The sequence below is a fragment of the Hakea prostrata genome, chromosome 8 (assembly GCF_041222555.1).
Source record: "Hakea prostrata isolate BN-2017 chromosome 8, UWA_Hpros_2, whole genome shotgun sequence".
NCBI lineage: Eukaryota > Viridiplantae > Streptophyta > Magnoliopsida > Proteales > Proteaceae > Hakea > Hakea prostrata.
Window position 1 is genome coordinate 10,871,810 of NC_142607.1, and position 17,771 is coordinate 10,889,580.

The 17,771-nt window shown below is 38.6% G+C and overlaps 2 protein-coding genes and 1 pseudogene across 2 annotated transcripts; all 3 read right to left on the reverse strand.

The window, feature by feature from the left end:
* Positions 1 to 525: 525 nt before the first annotated feature.
* Positions 526 to 2,744, reverse strand: LOC149006841 (AAA-ATPase At3g28580 pseudogene; annotated as a pseudogene).
* A 6,081-nt stretch (positions 2,745 to 8,825) lies between these two features.
* Positions 8,826 to 10,014, reverse strand: LOC149006842 (Pathogenesis-related thaumatin superfamily protein). The gene is made up of 2 exons (XM_089165919.1): positions 9,918 to 10,014; positions 8,826 to 9,814 (listed from the first exon to the last, which is right to left on the reverse strand). Exons 1-2 carry the CDS (start codon positions 9,985 to 9,987, stop codon positions 9,084 to 9,086), a joined length of 801 nt encoding a protein of 266 aa, XP_089022045.1. The 5' UTR covers positions 9,988 to 10,014; the 3' UTR covers positions 8,826 to 9,083.
* A 1,192-nt stretch (positions 10,015 to 11,206) lies between these two features.
* On the reverse strand, positions 11,207 to 16,628 carry LOC149006843 (hydroxyproline O-galactosyltransferase GALT6-like). The gene is given in 8 exon segments (XM_089165920.1): positions 11,207 to 12,044; positions 12,195 to 12,302; positions 13,771 to 13,944; positions 14,037 to 14,165; positions 14,284 to 14,418; positions 14,420 to 14,575; positions 14,663 to 14,895; positions 15,421 to 16,628. Coding segments are annotated over 8 exon segments (2,037 nt in total). The 5' UTR covers positions 16,313 to 16,628; the 3' UTR covers positions 11,207 to 11,834.
* Positions 16,629 to 17,771: the final 1,143 nt, after the last annotated feature.

Here is a 17,771-nt window from a genome sequence, read left to right on the forward strand (position 1 = left end):
CCAAGCCCGTAAAAACTGGGATCGTGACAATATCTTTTACCCCAAAAACAAAAAGAAAAAAAAAGAAAAAAAAAAGAAGAAGAAAGACACTGTATCTACTTGGAGTCAATATCAAAAAGATCTGATACCGATGCTCAAAGCCATGATTGAGCTCGTGTTCATTATCGAGCTAAAAAACCAATCATCATAAATTATTCAAGACACTCTCCAAAGGTATTGCCTTGTATGTCCATGCTATCTTTCCCTAACACAGGTAAGCTTGTGAGTGTGGAAGTATGAACAGGCTGACTGCAGATAATCTAGAATCGATATAAAAATGTGAAGAGAAGAGAGGAAAGCACGGGCAGGTTGGGCGTAGAAGATCTCTCGATAGACCAGGCTGATGAGGGCCACCTTCATGCTTTTCCCACAAGTCAGAGCCAGCTTTATGAGTAAATTATTGGTGGTCACCATCCACCCGAAGGCTTAAAGCTGGTCAGGTTCGCCTCCCATGGCCGCAGACCAATGGACGTCCATAGGACTAAATGAAATCAAACATCCATTTACGCAAGTTCAAGAAATCAAACATCCATTTATGCAAGTTCAAGAAATCAAACACCCATTTACAGTGTACAAGTGCTGTTGTGTGTGATATCTCGCCATTTAAAAAACAAGAAAGAAAAAAGGAAAAAAAGTGACATCGCCAGGGCCACTGGCCACATCACAGAACGCTAGTGGTTCTATCTTTAATTATTTTCTGTTTCCATTACTTGATAGGAATCTCATCAAACAGAGTAGCAGATAGTAGAACTAAAATGCTCCAAAGGTGGAAGCTCAAGTAAATTAACAACATTAACTGCTTCTGCTGAACACTCCAGACTACTTTTCCTTTTCTGGCACCGATTGGTTCGCTACTTTGCTTTTCTTTTTGGAAGTCCTGCGATACCACGAAAGAAGAGACTTCTCCTTAATCATCTGCAGTTGCTTGTTGTCGGAGATTGGCTCTTCTTTCTCCGTCTTCACCTTCCCTTCTTCTTCGGCATCCTGAGTGGTCAACTTTGCCTTTTCCTTGGCCAATTCAAGAGCTCTAATTAGGTTCTCCAAGGAAGTCTTTGCATCTCCCTTGATGGTTTTAGGCATCAAATTCTCTGCGACATCAGCAGGGGTCATCTGGGTTTCTTCCAACAACCCACGAATTTTATCGAACAACTCGTGTGATTCGATGTCCAAGTAGTTATTTGCAAGTATCTTAAACCCTTCAAAGCAACAGTAAGATAGCTTAATGTGCTTATCCATTCTTCCACTCCGAATGAGAGCTGGATCCAGTTTCTCGACATGGTTTGTGGTGAAGACGATGATTCGTTCCTCACCACAAGAAGACCAGAGCCCGTCAATGAAATTGAGAAGCCCAGATAGGGTTACATCGGTTTTGCCCTGCTTCTCTTTATCCTTTTCTTTTGCTTTTTTGGGGTTTGGATTTGCTTCATTCTCTTCTTTCTTCTCCTCCTTCTCCTCGTCTTTCTTTCGCTTCCCAGTGACATCGAGCGAGCAATCAATGTCTTCGATGACGATGACGGACTTGCTGGAGGTTTCAATCAAGAGCTTCCGCAGCTCTGTATTGTTCTTCACGGCAGTAAGTTCCAGATCATAGATGTCATAGTTCAAGAGATTAGCCATGGCAGCGATCATGGTGGTTTTTCCGGTACCTGGAGGACCAAACAGCAAGTAACCCCTCTTCCAAGCTTTGCCGATCTTGTGATAGTAATCTTTGCTGTTAGAGAAGGTGAGAAGATCGTCTTCAATTTCCTTTTTCTTCACTGGGTCCATCGCTATATTCTGGAAGGTGGCCCTGTGCTGGAAAGGTACATGGGTCCAGGCCCTCCAGCTTTGGCCGGAGTTGTTAGTGTAGAGCCGCCGCTGACGGTTGCGAACCACCACATCCTTCCCTTCCTCGAGCACATGAGGAAGGTAAGAGTCGATAACCAGGTCTCTGTGTCGCTTGTGGAAGGAGAGCTTGAAAGAGCGTTTCTCTTCGGAGGCGTTTTCGCCGCCGTAAAGAGGGTTTTGACGATTGGTGACGGTGACGTGTGATTTCCACCAGAACTTGAGCCCCTGAAACTGGTCGGTGACTTCTTCGTGGCTGTCGAGGTTGAGAACGAGTTTTGCAGAGTTGGAGGTGATATCTGCTTTGAGACGCTTGGCTTGTGTGGAGGAATGAGTGCCCAGGTAAGCTTCAATGGCGCTGTAAGCTTCGTTCCTGATAAAACGACCACCGCTTTGCTCATGGAAGGTGATTTGCAGATATGGGTTCACCATGTTCATCAACTGGTGTGCGTACATCTGTATCAGGTCACGGAGATGTCGAGGGAAATATTGCTGGAACATGGCTGACATGAACATGATTCCTGCAAGTGCTGATCCCAATCCTGCCCATGTATCACCCCCCTTCATCATCATCATCTTCCTCTGCTTCTTCTTCTTCTTCTTCTTCTACTTCTTCTTAGTGGGTTCTGAAATCTTCTGTGTTCTATCAACCGTTCAACACACTACTCACTTTCATTCTCACACTCTACCCTTGAGGGAAGAAGCAAAAGCGAAAGCCATTGGCCTTTCTGGGTTCCATCTGGTTCACCTGCTACCATTTATATATAGAAAGGTAACTGAACAAGTGTCATTATCTGATTGCAAGGGCAGGTGGCTGGAAATGCATATGAAGCATCCGAGTAAGACCAGATGGCCTTGGTCTTTGATGGAGTCTTTTGCCATGAGAGAGAGAGAGAGAGAGAGAAATGCAGACGATGTTGTACCAAGCATTCACTTTCAACCAAAGAAAAGTTTGAATTTTACAGGACACCTTTAGGGAAGAAAACCATTAAAGAAAGAAAAGGCTGAATTTTATACACTTTTTAGGGAAGAAAAATGAAGTTAGCTTTGGAAATGCAAATAAAAATGGATGAAGATGCCATAAGATGATGGATAAGTATTGACTCACACTGCCTTGCCAGTTGCCATGCCTTTCCTTAGAGTTTCTTGTGGGGGCCGCTCACGCCGCCCTCTTTCTTTTTCTCATTGTCTCCAAGGTAGAAGACAAGGGTGGAAGATCCCATTGATTGAAAGATTGTTAAGTGGTCAATTGCGCAATTACAAACCAAATAGCCATATTGGGGGAGTTAAAAACCAGGGCATTGGTGAGGCTAAAGGCCTAAAGCTGCTGGCGTGGGTGTTGGCTCTACCAAATAACTTAAAAAGGCCGTTTGAAATCAATTATGCTTCAGTCCTGCACGGTCAAGCTAAACACTTTTAGTCGTCAGAGCGTTTGATCTCGACCTTTGAAATTCAACGGTTAAAATTTGAATTTCGATCAAAATTTCGAATTTGACAGCATTAGCATGGACCCCCCTGCCGAACCGGAGGAAACCAAACCACCTCAGGAGGAGAGGGGCGACGGGGCCAAGAGATCCAACTTTATCACCGCGGGCGACCAAAATCTCGTTTGACCATCATGCAAATGCACATGGCTGAAGCAATTTCATTTAAGACTGAGCCTTGAGCTTGGAGCCTCTGGAGCCTTATGTTATGTGCTAAAATCTTAGGCTCTTATAGGTACTCAGATCAATGTTTTAAAAGCCTTGCATATAACCAAACAGACCCTTAATCTATCTCATATTTAATTATTTTTAATAATTTAATATGGAATTAAATTAACCTACCATTTATATGTCAAATTATATATCAAATCTTGTCACTATCAAGATTGTGTGGCAATGTGAAGTTGGAGTTGTCGCAAGTCGAAAGTGTAATCCAATTGTCATTATTGACAAAGTAAAATTGAGATTTTTTTGTCTTCAAATTGACCGACTCAATACTTACATGAGTGTAAGACCACACTCTCGAAGAATCTAAACCCTAGAAGGCATCTGGTTTGCTGCACATCACACGCATCCACCACGCCAAGCGACCGACATACGCAATAGAAGGAAATAATAAGGAGGATTAATTAGTGTTGGTGACACCGATGGGCTGACGTCAACAACAACGTTGATGGCTTGGGATTCGGGTGGGTCCCTAATCATCATGCGAACTTTATTAATAAACCAATTATTGACAATCAAACCAAGTATCACTGAAACAGCCATAAAGAAAGAAAAGAAAGAAAGCAAGGTAGGATTTTTGTTATTAATAATTCAACGGTTGAAATGTTTGGGTGTTTTGGTAATTAGACCTGTTAAATTTATAAACTTTTGGTAAATGACAGAAATTCACCAGCAATTGAATTAAAATTTACAGGCCTCTTTTACGGTAGGTAGTGGGGAAAAATGAGACCCTAAAACTCCAGTCCATTTTCCTTCACCTGTCTCTGGTGAATACTGAATAGGTTCATGTTATTCGTCTCAGTTGCAGTGTTTCATCTCTTTCATCTTATCCATCTCTTTTTTTTTTTTTGGTAACAGCACTTCATTCATTGAACTAAAGAAAGTACAAACACACAAACAAAAGAAGAATATAAACACAACTGCATGAAGACATAAGGTTCGAAACGAACCAAAGAGCGGAAAGTGACCAAACTGTCGTACATGCAATAGACAGGGTCCTCCAGGTTAAGGGATGGGTCAAGCCTAATATACCCTAAGAAACAAAGCTGCAATAAATACAACACCAAATAAGCACAAACACCCACATAGGGGGACAAAATACACGCCTCAGGGGCTGACAGACAACACGCCTTGTCTACTAGTGTTATAGATATTTGGTAGACCTCTGGGTTCAGGAGAACCAATTAAATCGGTGCCATAGTTTGGTCCTGGTTCATTAAAAATTAATTCGTTGGCCTCATAAGGCACTTCTCGGCGAGACACTTCTCAACTGAGAATATTGCTAAGAAGAGTGCCTCCTAGTGACAGCCAGCTATCCCGAGAAGTTTATCGGCTAAACTTAAAGTAGGCACCTGACAAGCTACTTCTCATACAAAGTAACATTGCTAAAGAACTCTACACATATCTCTCAAATGTCAATCGGCGCATTAATTTCATCATTGAATGCACTGAGATTCATTAAATGCACATTAACAGGTAGGAAGCTTCTCATTCGTCCACTTTTTACTCGAGTACCACATCCTACAGTTTTGTCTGCCGAAAATTGGACTTGTTGTCACATCTATATCAATGGTAACCTAGTCTCTTTATTCGATGGGATTTTGTACAGCTGTGAAAGCTTCTTGAGGAAGATTGGGAATTTTGGCTTGCTAAACAAGCCATGTCCCCCAAGCGATCGCCATCCTCTTTTTGCAATCCATAGATCCGATGGTCAAGCAACATCTTCACGATCACAGAGGTACGATGGGAATAAATACGCAAAAATTCAATGCCAAAAGTAAGTCCTTCAAGAACATTAACTCTGGTTCATAACTCTCCGGCGAACAGCCCAAGAAGACATTATATCTTCGTCTTCTGGGAGCATTTACTTCTTCTTGTGAGGATTTATGTTCAATAGAATCTGACTTAATCATTGACTGTAACTTTCCGTCCTCAGAGGTGACCTATTCTCATTTTCCTCATTTTTTTAAGAACAAAGAACTAGGCTTGATCTTAGAATGAACCATTTAGGTAACAAGTCAGATTTTGAAGCAACAACTTGTGATCAAATTATGAAGAGCAAGACCCAAAATCTAAACCCTTGATCTCTCAAAGTCTATCAGAGAAATAAAAGAATCATTCCCAAATGAGTATAAAATCCACCATTAATGGTTTTTTTACATTGCGAGGATAATACACAGCTCAGCTTGGGCCCTTCGACATATTCATCAAGTTGAAAATGGCAAGTCCAAGTTTTTATGTGGGTCACGACAATAAAGTGGAAGAATGATCAAAAATAAGAAATTGGAATCTGATAGACGTTTATTCAAAACTTCGATTAGGAAAATATCCAAATTAGTGGATGGGTTTTCTTTTTCAGCGAAGTTTTTGACAAGTTTAATTGGACAAGGAACCTAGTTGAAATATTTACCAACATCGGTTTCATGATCTTTCTTTGATTAGACAGCCATTTTCATAGTTGGGCATGGACAGCTTCTAAAAATGGAAAGTTCTCAGTTGGATCTTCCTCTTACTTATTTCTTACCAATTCCTAGGCTGAATAATCAATATCCAGATTAGATTCGGTTCAGATACATCAGTATTTGAATATGAATCCAGTGAAAATTTAGAGAAGGCATCCAAATTTGAATCTGGAATTTTACTGGATATCCAATATAATTGATAAACTATCCGATTATTGATGGGTGACTGTCATTTTTTTTCTTTTTCTGATTACCAATTACTAGTTTCTGATTCTAATTATCAACCCTTTTTGAAGAGAAAATAATGTTTTATACTTTCTCTAACTGGATAATTTTCGATTTCTGATTATCTGGTTACTAATTACAGGTTTCCGAATTTAATTATCATTCATTTTTAGAAGAAAAAAATATTGAAAACTTTATTTATATACAAATAAATTTTTGTACGGATATTATTCAATTCGATAAGCAATTATTCGAATCTAAATCTAGTGTTTATCTAACGTATATAGATATTTTTCGGTAAGAAAAATTGACTATTCATTTACAGGTCTAGGTCTAGGTCTAGCAAAATAATATGTTTGTCGCTAATTGCTCTCCATCCCCGATGTGTTTTCTATGTTATTAACAAGTTGAATCAATTACCCGAGCTTTGTTTCATTGTCCACATGCAGAAGCTTGTTGGAAGGCTTCATGACTCTCGCATGGATACTAATGATTTTCAAGCGGAATCAATGTAGGATTGGTGGAATTTTATAAACACCATCACTTGAACTAAAATAGGTTAGTTGTAGATATACTTCTAACCTTTTAAAACGGTGGTAGTGGCTTTCTGTGTAGAGGTAGTAAGTCTAAGAAAGTCATAGGTTCGAACCTCCGCCCCTACCAAACACACTAGGAGAGTTATTTTAAGCTAAAACATCGCCTAAACTAATGTTCCTAATCAGCATATCTGGCGTTATATCGTCAAATAATGGGAAATCTCATGTTGGTCACATTTTTTGTGTCACTCTCCATCGACACGGTAATATATTGCCGACATAGTATTCTATGCTTGTAAGGCGGTTTGGCCACCTAGTCGGGTTCTGGCTCATTCTGGCCCGACCAAGGTGCGACCAAGGTGCGACCAAAGCGAGCCCGATTTGTCATTAAAAAAATCATTACCGTAATGGTAAACTAAAAAATTACAAATTTATTATTTTATTTTAATCATTTATTTTATTAATATTTTGTTTTAATATCGAAATCTTGGTCGTTGGGTGCATGTAATGCGCGTTAATTACGCTACACCGAGTGGTTAGCGTGGTCTGTGACATCAGTAGGACTGACGTCAACAAAGTTGATCTCTTGGGATTTGGGTGGACAACCAACCAATGCAATTAGCAAGTATCACTAAAAGACTAAAACAGCCATAAGGAAAAACCGAGGTTTGTTTATTAATAATAATTCAACGGTTGAAGTGTTTGGGTACTTTGGTAATTAGATATTTTTGGTGATTTATAACTTTTTTTTTTTTTTTTTATCTTACCCCACATGTTTGATCTCCATCCCCAGCTAGAACCATTACCAGAACGTGCGGTCCAGAAAGGTTGTGGGCCTGTGGCATCAATTTTCTACATGATCTTTCTTTTGTTAACATTTTATATACTATAAAAAAAAAATATAATTTAAATACATAAAAGTTGAATCTGACCTCTTTATTAAGACTGTGTTCGTCATTGCCAGGTCAGCAATTTAATTTTTAAATAGTTTTTAACTTAAATTCTTTTATCTTGAAAAAAATATCAGAAAAAAAAAGACTTTAGATCAAAATTCTGTCACATGTTATCATAAAACAGATACATTTAAATATTTTAACTTAAATTCTTCTTTTTCTGTTTTTGTAACTAAGTAGTTCATTCATAAGGAGTATAGGAAGTGGTCGAGCAGCTCTCATAACCATTCATTGGAATCCAACCAATCTTTCGAGCTCTCAATCGAAAAGGCTTTTTGGGCTAGGGTTTTAGCTATTACATTTTAGCTTTTCTAGGAACATGAGAAATCTGAAAATCTACAAAAATTTCAGTTAAGGTGTGGATATTTTCAATCAAGGGTTTCACCGGAAAGGGAGAATTTGTGCTATGGCTTTTAATCAGCTTACTAATTGTTGATTGTGCGTTTCCACTTGCACATAATCGATGTCATCTCGCTAAACAGTAAAGCAACCCTTCTCGGAGTGCAAAGGTCTCACCTTCCAAAACCGAAGAGATGTGAGATGGGATGGACCATGCAAGTTGCGGTTTCCCTTCCCAATCTCTCACTATAAACCCTGTGCTATGGCTTTTGATCTACCTTTTTTATGCTTACCATCCAATAACTCTTCACAATTTCCTTCTCACCCCAACCTCTTTCTTTTCCTTTATTTTTTGTAAGAGTATTTGAGTAATCTCATACAATTCAAATGGTAGTAATCTGCAAAACGAGTAGTCTCGACCACAAGTTTCAATCTGAACCATAGGCTGAACACTGTTGTGCAATGCACAACAACACCCAAGTAGAGCTCCTATTTTGGTGTGCCTAAGGAAATTGCTTTATATTATAATGGTTAGGAAGAGTCTCAAGGATACTCCAAACATAATTGGCAAAAAGCATAAACACCTCAAAACTATGTTAAATTGGCAAATATCACTTTCCTATTAGAAAAATGATGATTATATCCTTAATTGTATTATTATTTATCTTATAAAGAAAAAACTTGAGAAGAAAGAAGATGAAATTTAAGATTTTATTTTACTAAAGACAACACCAGTAAAGTAATAGAAGATTAAGGGCAAGTTAGACATTTTGAAATTAGAGTCACTTATTTTATTTCCAAAAGTCATTCTAGGTATGGATGTACAAGAAGAGGTTATTGATGGTCTATAGATGATAGAACCTGAATGAAAAAAAGACAGCAAAGGGCTTCAGGAGGAACAAAGTAAAAGCTCTGTAAACCCCTTTGCTTCAATGCTAATTCATAAATGAACTTCTTTTATTGGTACGTATTTATTACTTAGGCTTCATCTATAACTCATTCATCAACATGAGCATGAACATGGCCACCTGGATCAGCAGGACAGAAGGTTATGACATACTCATTGCAGGAACAGCTCACCAATGGTGATGGTGTATCAAAAGCATAACTGAAATAAGAGGGACAAGCATTCTTGAACACCTTCGAATACACACTAGGTTTGCATTTTTCTGGGCTCCCATAAGCATTTCTACAGCAGAAACTATCAAGATTGAAAGCCAAACAAGCACTTTTGCAAGCCACCACCCTTCCTTTATAATCCAATACCTGAAGCTCCTGGGGGCAACAGCTATTGATGTTCTTCCTACATCCTCCAATAAAACAGTTAGATTTTGTATCAACAGCAGAAACTGACACAGGGAGATTGTATCCATCAACCAAGCTTACGTCGAAGAAACTCAATTTGCTTTTACTACTTGGTTGCAGGGAAACCTCCACAAGTGTAGCTGGTGGTGTGCCGACGGCCCCTTTGCATGCAAACCGTCCGGCGCAGTCACCGGTTTGGCAGGCTCGCTTGTTGTTGGACTGTGAATTGAAATAACACTCTGTTCTTGCCCAGAACCGGCCACTCCATGTGGGTGGTGCTTGGATGCACTTTGTCTCACCTGAGTTCAAGCAGAACCCACCATCAGCTATCACTGGCTGGCCTGCACTTGGGGCAGTAGCCGGCCATATTGTAAATGGACATTTATTGACAACAAAGAAGGAGACTTCATTCCCTTCTGCAACTGCAAAATTTCTGAATGAGTTGGATGACATTTCAATCAGAGAAACAGAGTGTGTGTATATATATATATATATATTGAAAATTATGGCAAGTTTGAGATTTACCAGACAACATAAAAAGCCATATCAGGAGGGGACAAAAGGATGAACCTGTGAACTGCCTGAGCTGCTTCATTGTGGCTGCCTCTGTAGGAGAAACTCACTAGGATACATGGCCTTTTGTAGTAACAAACATGGGGGATTGTCCTTGTCCACCCTTTGAATTTTCCTGCAGTTGGAGATATTCTAGAATGGTTGATGAGCTTTTGGACTTCAAGAACTTTTGACACATGTCTTGTTTCTTTGATTTTACTTCAAGATTTCAAGCAATCTTTAGAGACAAGTAGGAAGAAGTTAGGTTCACTTTCACTAAGAACCTCTCTTAGAAGAGAAACAAGGTATAAGAGTTCAAATTCAAAAAGAAAAATTCCATCAGAACACAATAGACCCTTCATCTTTTCACATAATAAGTTAAGTGCATCAGAGGAGTTATATATCTGGAGTAAAGTAAGTTAAAATGCTTCCATGACCATGGGCCCATGAATGATCTTCAGCAAAACCTGATACAAAATCCCCTAGAACTTTAGGTGCAGTGCTGCAAATCTGTGTCCCAAAGCTCTCTTCAACTTTTGCTCAAGTCCTTGTCCTTCTGCATCTTGCAAACGTCCTGCATAATCATAGTTGATAGATTCCCAAGCAAGAAAACTGTTTGAAACAATAAATTACAGAGACCCAACCACCTTGACAGACTCAAGAGTAATTGGTAAAAAACACCCATGAAAGAACAAATACTGGACAATCATGGAATGGAGGGAATGTGAATAAATCAGAGAGGGAAACAGAAGGGTTAAACATATTAATCTCCGATCAGATCGGCGTCGACCGTCACCTACCTAGCAACGTATTCCTTGATCAGTCGTCCCGAATGCATCACCTAATTCGATCCAACATTTTCATTTTTATTGATATATTTTGGGGGGATTTTGTACTCCTTGAACGGTTGACTGATCCAGTAAAATTTGGATCAGTCACTTTTATTAATGTGGATCAATATTGGCCTTGAGAGACTCTTGGATTACATACAAACCATGGTAGTTAAAGATAGTACGAAGGAACTCTGACCCAGATTGAAAATAAAAGCATATCAAAATTCAACAGCAACTAATCTAAAGGTTTTATGCCATCTCTAACAGAAGATTCTGCATTTATATCTAAAAAGAATTAGGAGTGGCCAACAATCTGAGACAAAGTTTAACAATTAGAACTTTGTAATGCACAGGGCTTGGACAAGAACAAACCAACCCCCACCCCCCTTCCTTTTTCCAACCATACATTTTTTATTTGCACAACAAATAGCTAATCCAAAAGTATAAAATTTCTTTGCATCTAGCTCCTTAGTCCTAACCATATCAAAGAAGATTGAGGAGACATTCGAAGAGTAGAAAAACACTGAGAGCATACTTTATAAGAACCATACTCCCCGCTGATGTTTCAAAAAGGCATACACTAATAGAAAATTTATACATTTATTTAGAGTTTCCAAAGCATAGGATTGCAAATAAAGCAAAATTGTAAGATCATTAACTATTGAATTCTAAATTTAAATGATATTCATTTCTATATGCTGCTGTGTATTACTATACATTACAGAACCTGCTGATGTGAACAATATTTCTGCAGGTATAACCCAGCAACCCTCCAACCCAAATAAAAGAGGGAGGAAGAAACTCAAAGGGCGAATAGAACATGGAGGAAGAAGTAAGAAAAATAATGAATGAATTGGAAGGGAAAGATGAACAAGTCCCCAAACATCCAAGGGAATATACACAAGATGATGCCGTAGCTGAAAAAACTTTGCTCTGCGTGCCTGTCATTTTTCACCTTCCCCACATTATCAAAAGATCATCGTAGTCGCCAATGTTTCTGTTGTTGCCACCATCATCTCTGGCAGCTTATAATCAGATGCAGGAACACAGATCATCATCATCTCATATTGCAGCAATGAGGTCGTCCTTCTTGTTGTAATTTGTCCCACATACAGGTCATCTGTCTAGGAGACTGGTAGTGTGCTGTGAGGTAGTCATTAATACAACCAAATTGGCAGAACCTGAAGCTGTGAACGTATTCCACTGGCTTTGAGCTATTGAACTTCTCTACCCACATTCCCATACTCACGTCTTCCATTTTGAACAGCTGCAGTGTATGCATTCTAGTTAGCTTTTTTTCATTTTCAGTAAAGGCATTCTAGTTAATTAGAGAGAGAAAGAGAGGGGAGGGTGGAAGAAAGGGAGAGAGTGTAATTTTTGCCAAAGTCTATTACTGTTGAAAATATATGCAACTTACTCTTAGCTTGTGACTCTCAAACTCTGAGACAATGAACTCAGCAATATCAGATGACACTATGTAGCCAGGCCCATTCGCATATGGTGGATAATCTTCTTCTGGCCATTCCTGAACCAATCCGAAGATGCACAATAATGGTCAAGAAGTAGTCAACAACCCAAAATTCAGTTTTAATAAATGCCAGGGCAACTCCAAGCACAACTGAGTACAAATGCAGAGAAAACAAAATATGTTGACTTAGTTTCAGCACAAAAGATTACACACACCACTGTTTCAATTGAAATTGGTTGAAATTTCTAACCAGTTTATGAGTTTCACATGACTTAACTTGTATAAAGGAAGACATAAAAAAATAACTGATTCTTTTAAAAAAGGGGGGGGGGTGTATTATCACCTAGACACCTACATTTCCTGGTGGAGCGAAGTGTATTGGACCACAACAATGCATCTATGGTGAAGTTTGTCATATTTACACAAATTTCAAATCAAGACACACACCCTTTTTCCTCGAGAGTTTAGAGCATATCTAAAACCCATGCATGTTGACAGAGTTGGACAAATGGTTTTGTGGGGATGTTTTAACCTTTGCTCATACATCTATACTCTACTTGTAAACTAGTACATTTGTATTTGTGATGGTATTTGCAACACATTGAAATGTTTCGTATTAATTGGATTTTATCCGTTCCTAACGCATATTGTAGTAGTTGTCATTGGGTTTCATGCATTCTAGTACTTGATTATGTGTAGTTTGAAAACTATAGTACCACCCTTGGAAATGAAATCAAACTAATCTTTAGTTTGTTTTAATAATTTAAAGGTTCAACCGTACTCAGAAATGATTAATTAGGTTGCTTAAAGTTTTGTGCCAAAATATGGCCATTTGACCACTGGGAAAAAAAAGAAAAAGAGGAAAACCAAAACAACCAGGGTTTAGGCAGAATTTCATCAAAACAGAGTCAAAATCTTGAAACTACATAACACAAGCCAGAGATTGAGAATTTCACTACTAACAGAGGCAATAATAACTCAGGTGTCATTTGAAATATGATAGAGGCAGGATTGTTAGAAACAAGACAAACTTAAAATAAATTGCCCTCTTCAAGCTTAAATTCAATATTTCATACACCTATGAAAACAAATAGCCAGCTGAAAGAACACAACGAACAAAATCCTCACACTTTTGCCACCCAATTCTATCATTCTACTCATCACACATCATAATTATCCATTACCAGTAGTCTGACCAAATCTAAGGTGCAAATCACTTCAAGGCTGGTAATAGCTAGGAAGAAAGAATTTCACTATTTTGACTATTCAGTGAGTAGAAGCTAATTAAAAGGCACAAATTTCCAAACTCATAACAATCCAAGAGACGAATGTAAAGCTTTTCAGCAAAATGCTTTCAACATTGTGTTTTTGTTGAAAAGAAACTAAATTTCAACCATAGATATCACAAACCAGATCATTATAGACAAAAACAAGGTACTAAAAAATTGGTCTCTAACATTTGAATTTAAAGTCACTGATACAAGGAAACAAAAAAAAACAGTAGAACACAGGGTCAAGAAACTACCTCATATGTCACTGCCCATTTACCGGCACGGAATGGCTTATGATAGTAATTGATGTTCCCTACATATACGCTATTGTCACTGGAGACTTTCTTTACTTCCCTGAGTACTGGATCTATCCTAACAAACGTGTCATCATCACACTTCATGACATACTTCGCATCTACCACCCGGACCTGTGAATCAGAAAAGGTTAAGGTTTAGAAAAGTATCTGCAAACCTAAATGCTATTGTAAGTTTGAAACTCTAGATTATATTTCCAGCTCACCCCATGTTCACATATGGCAACAGTTTTCAGAACCACAAGGTCATAGCTATCCATAAAGGGAACTATAACGATATCACCAAAGAACTCTGCTTCTTTCTTTATCTCTGCATTTATCTCTTTTCTCCCACTCTGTCCAAGGCAATAAAGACCAAGGAACATTAGCACCCAGAGACAAAAAATTTATGCAAAAAAAAACTTTAATTTTTTGTAAATAAAAACAGCATATACAATGCAGGACTGCCCATACCAGAGCCACAAAGAACCGAGCAACAACTTGTGAAGACCTGATGAGTTTTGACTGCATCCAGGATCTCCTGATGGCCATTCTCTCAGAAAAATGGTTACCAGCAGAGAGGATACCAATGAAAAGCTCCACAGGCCTCATCAGGAAGAGGAGGGGCTTGCCATTTACTCGACATCTCAAGCAGTTTCTGTGGAGCAAAACTCGGATGTGATGTGGGCAAAGAAGCAGCAAATACGGAGTGTATATCAATATCACCATTAATCGATAGGCCAGTGGCATCTTCAAGAGCGTATCCCTGTTAACATTGACCAACTAAATAGATGCACACCAAGATTCATTCGGAGGATATATAAACAAGAAGAGGCTATATGAGGGTACTCACAGTGCGATAAGGGAAAGAGGCTATATGCCTCCCGTCCAAATTGAAATGATAACCTTCCAGCCCTGCACTAAGTGTCAGTACGAACAACTTGCCCTCAACAAACGGATATGGCCAATCAACTGTAACCTTCTTTGTTCGGCCAATCAGCCGGTTTAACCACCATGTTGCTTTGGACTCCTCCAAGTGATTGTCATCATCATGGATCCATTTCTCACACTTGACCAGATCATCAACTATACACAGCACAAGGAATTATTCAATGTGAATATGGGCTACTCTTGTAGTGCACTAGAGTGTCTGTTGTGTGTGTTCATGTTGTCTACGTATAATTCTGTGGAGGGAGGGGGTGGTTGCGAGACTACCATTTCAAATGAAATTCACCTCTACAACACCCCCCCACCCCACCCCCAAAAAAAAAAAAAACCACTTGCTTCTTCATCGACCATACTTTTAGCATGAAAGATAGGCTAACTTCGTCCTGTATGTAATTGAGAATGGGTAACTAAAGCAGTTCACCGACAAGGAAATCAATTGCTACCACGGTCATTTACAAATAAATCTACTCAACTGTTTCTTGTTTCCAACCAAAAACAATAAGACAAAATATAATAAAAAATCTTTTTCATCTAAAACCCTCCAGCCAATTTTTCTCTATGAATATGAATTCATGTGATCAAAGTGTAGAAAAACTAAGCTGGAACAGCATTAACAAGTGTCAACAGAAAGTAATTACAGGGAAGTTCAATCAATCCACGTACCAGTTTCCTCGTCAGCCTTGGATTTCCAACCCTCACACCGAAGCGGCGTTCCCCACTGCATCCTATAGCAAGTATTCTGTTCTATAACGGGCTTCCCACTCCAATCCCCCTTCAGCCTAGGATTGAAGTGCAAGATCCTCGGAGGTTCTTCCCCATCAACAGTCTTCAATCCCTGCAACTCCACCATGAATTGTGAAATCATAACTGACTGATCCCCTCCTTTAGGTTGGGTAATCTTCGGGTCAGACTCAGGGTGAGCGGGACGCGGTGTTCCCACCAAGGTAACGTGTGATCCCAAAGTAAGCCCACAAGGAAGAACTATGATATTACCACTATTCTGAAACTCAGAACCAGAAAGCGTAACTGAATGTGGGCAATTCTCCGAACGATTCTCCTTCTTCCTATTCTCCTCTTCAAGCTGCCCCTTCTCCGACTCTAGCTCTTCCCAAAGCCGCGTCCCAATCACCCATGCATCCCTAGCGGACTTCAGAAGCCCAGAATACCCATCTTTACCATCACTAGATTTGCTGTCTTCAAAAACTAAACCCGAGATAGTTTTCTCCTCTCGCACCCGTCTCTCCTCCGTTCTGGGCTTCGATAATTGGAAAGTGCCCTGTGTAACCCTAAAAGGAACCTTTTTAGAAGGTAGAATTGGTGCTGCTTCTACCAGAGACTGCTCCTCTTCACTATCAAGACGGAAAGGCCAAGACAACTTTTCGTTGATAAACCCATTGAGACCATCAGCAGAAATGGAGCCAAAACCACCATCAAACACAAACGGGATTTCTAAGCCTACCATGAGCAAATACAAAAACCCCACACCGATCAAAACCTGAAAACACCTCTGCCTGCTGAAAGAGACGAAAGCATCAAGCTTTCCTCCTCTCTTCATCCTCACTTTATCTTCTCCACCAACCCTTAAAAAAAAAAACACACACACACAAGAAAGAAACAACGAAAACCTCGACTTTTTTGGTTTCGGTTGGATTGGACAAAACTCCTTCGAATCAAAAACCGGATTAAAAAAAAAGGGATTAGTTTTTCTTTTCAAATTCTTTGCAGAGGATCTTGAGGTCAAGAAGAGAGAATTGAATATAACTTTAACGAATTAGGCTACCAGTTCAAGAAGAGCGAAACAGTAACAATAAGGAAGACGACAGAAAATGCAGTTTCAGCTTTCAGGCTTCGATGGTTTTTCGTGGAGGTGTCGGAAAATTTAAAACTGTTTATGGAAATATAAATAAGTTTGTAAGAACGCGAAGAATTGCATAATTTAGATTCTTTTCTCATTTTTTCACTACCAAAAACAAGGTTTACCATTTCAGCATTTCCAGCTCTCTGTACCGTAAAAGGTAAGGTAACCGTAACACCTATAGAAAATATATAAAAATTTGCAAATCTTAAAAATCGTTTTCAATCCTTTCGGTTCTACACTGGCAACAGGTGGAATTCACACGTGGAATTGTTATGCAGCAACGTATTGACGCAAAGTCTTTGTCTGAAGACCCTACTACAGGAACCGTTGGATCAGAATCTCTACTTCTTTTGTTTGTATCCAGAAATGTTCTCTCACACATCTTTCCATACGAATTTTATTACGAGTTGAATTATATCATAGAGAAGCGTAAAGAGAGCACAGATCTCTACGCTGACGAGTAAAAAACTCAAACTTCATAGCATATGTCTTATGCTAGACAAAAGAATAGTAAAATAAATATTCGAGTTCATGACTAAAATAGAATAAAATTGAATGGACCAAATCTAGTTTGGTCCATTCAATGGGTGTAGAAGAATGAGTAGTCAAATAGTTGTAGCTTTCTTGTCTTTGACTCCGGGTCCGAAAAAACAGTTGTGACTTTATGAATTTGATCCAATTTTGTTATACGTGGCAAGTACAACCTCTTTTCATTTATTAATAACTCTTTTATGTTCTCTTAAAAAATCAAATATTAATTTCTATTCCACCCAAAAAATAAAATAAAATAAAATATGTTATATGTAGTCAGGAATAAGGGGTTGGTGTAGCTCTCTAGTTAATCTAAAGTTTGCTTGTATAACTAAGTATTTTGAATTTTTCTTAGATAAATTTAGGGCTTGTTTGGTTATATGAATCCAGAGATTTGAAATATTTGGATTCATGAATATGAGAATTATACCCATTTAGTTGTAAAAATCTCTAGATTTTTTGAAATCTAGATATTCATTTTTTTACACTAAAAACCTGAATTGGTAGATTTATGGGTAAGGGGTGGAATCCAGATATTTAAAAAAAGCTATACATTTTACACATTTATAAAAATCACGTCGATCAAATAATTTTTAATTTATAAAGAAACTTGTAAATGAACTTA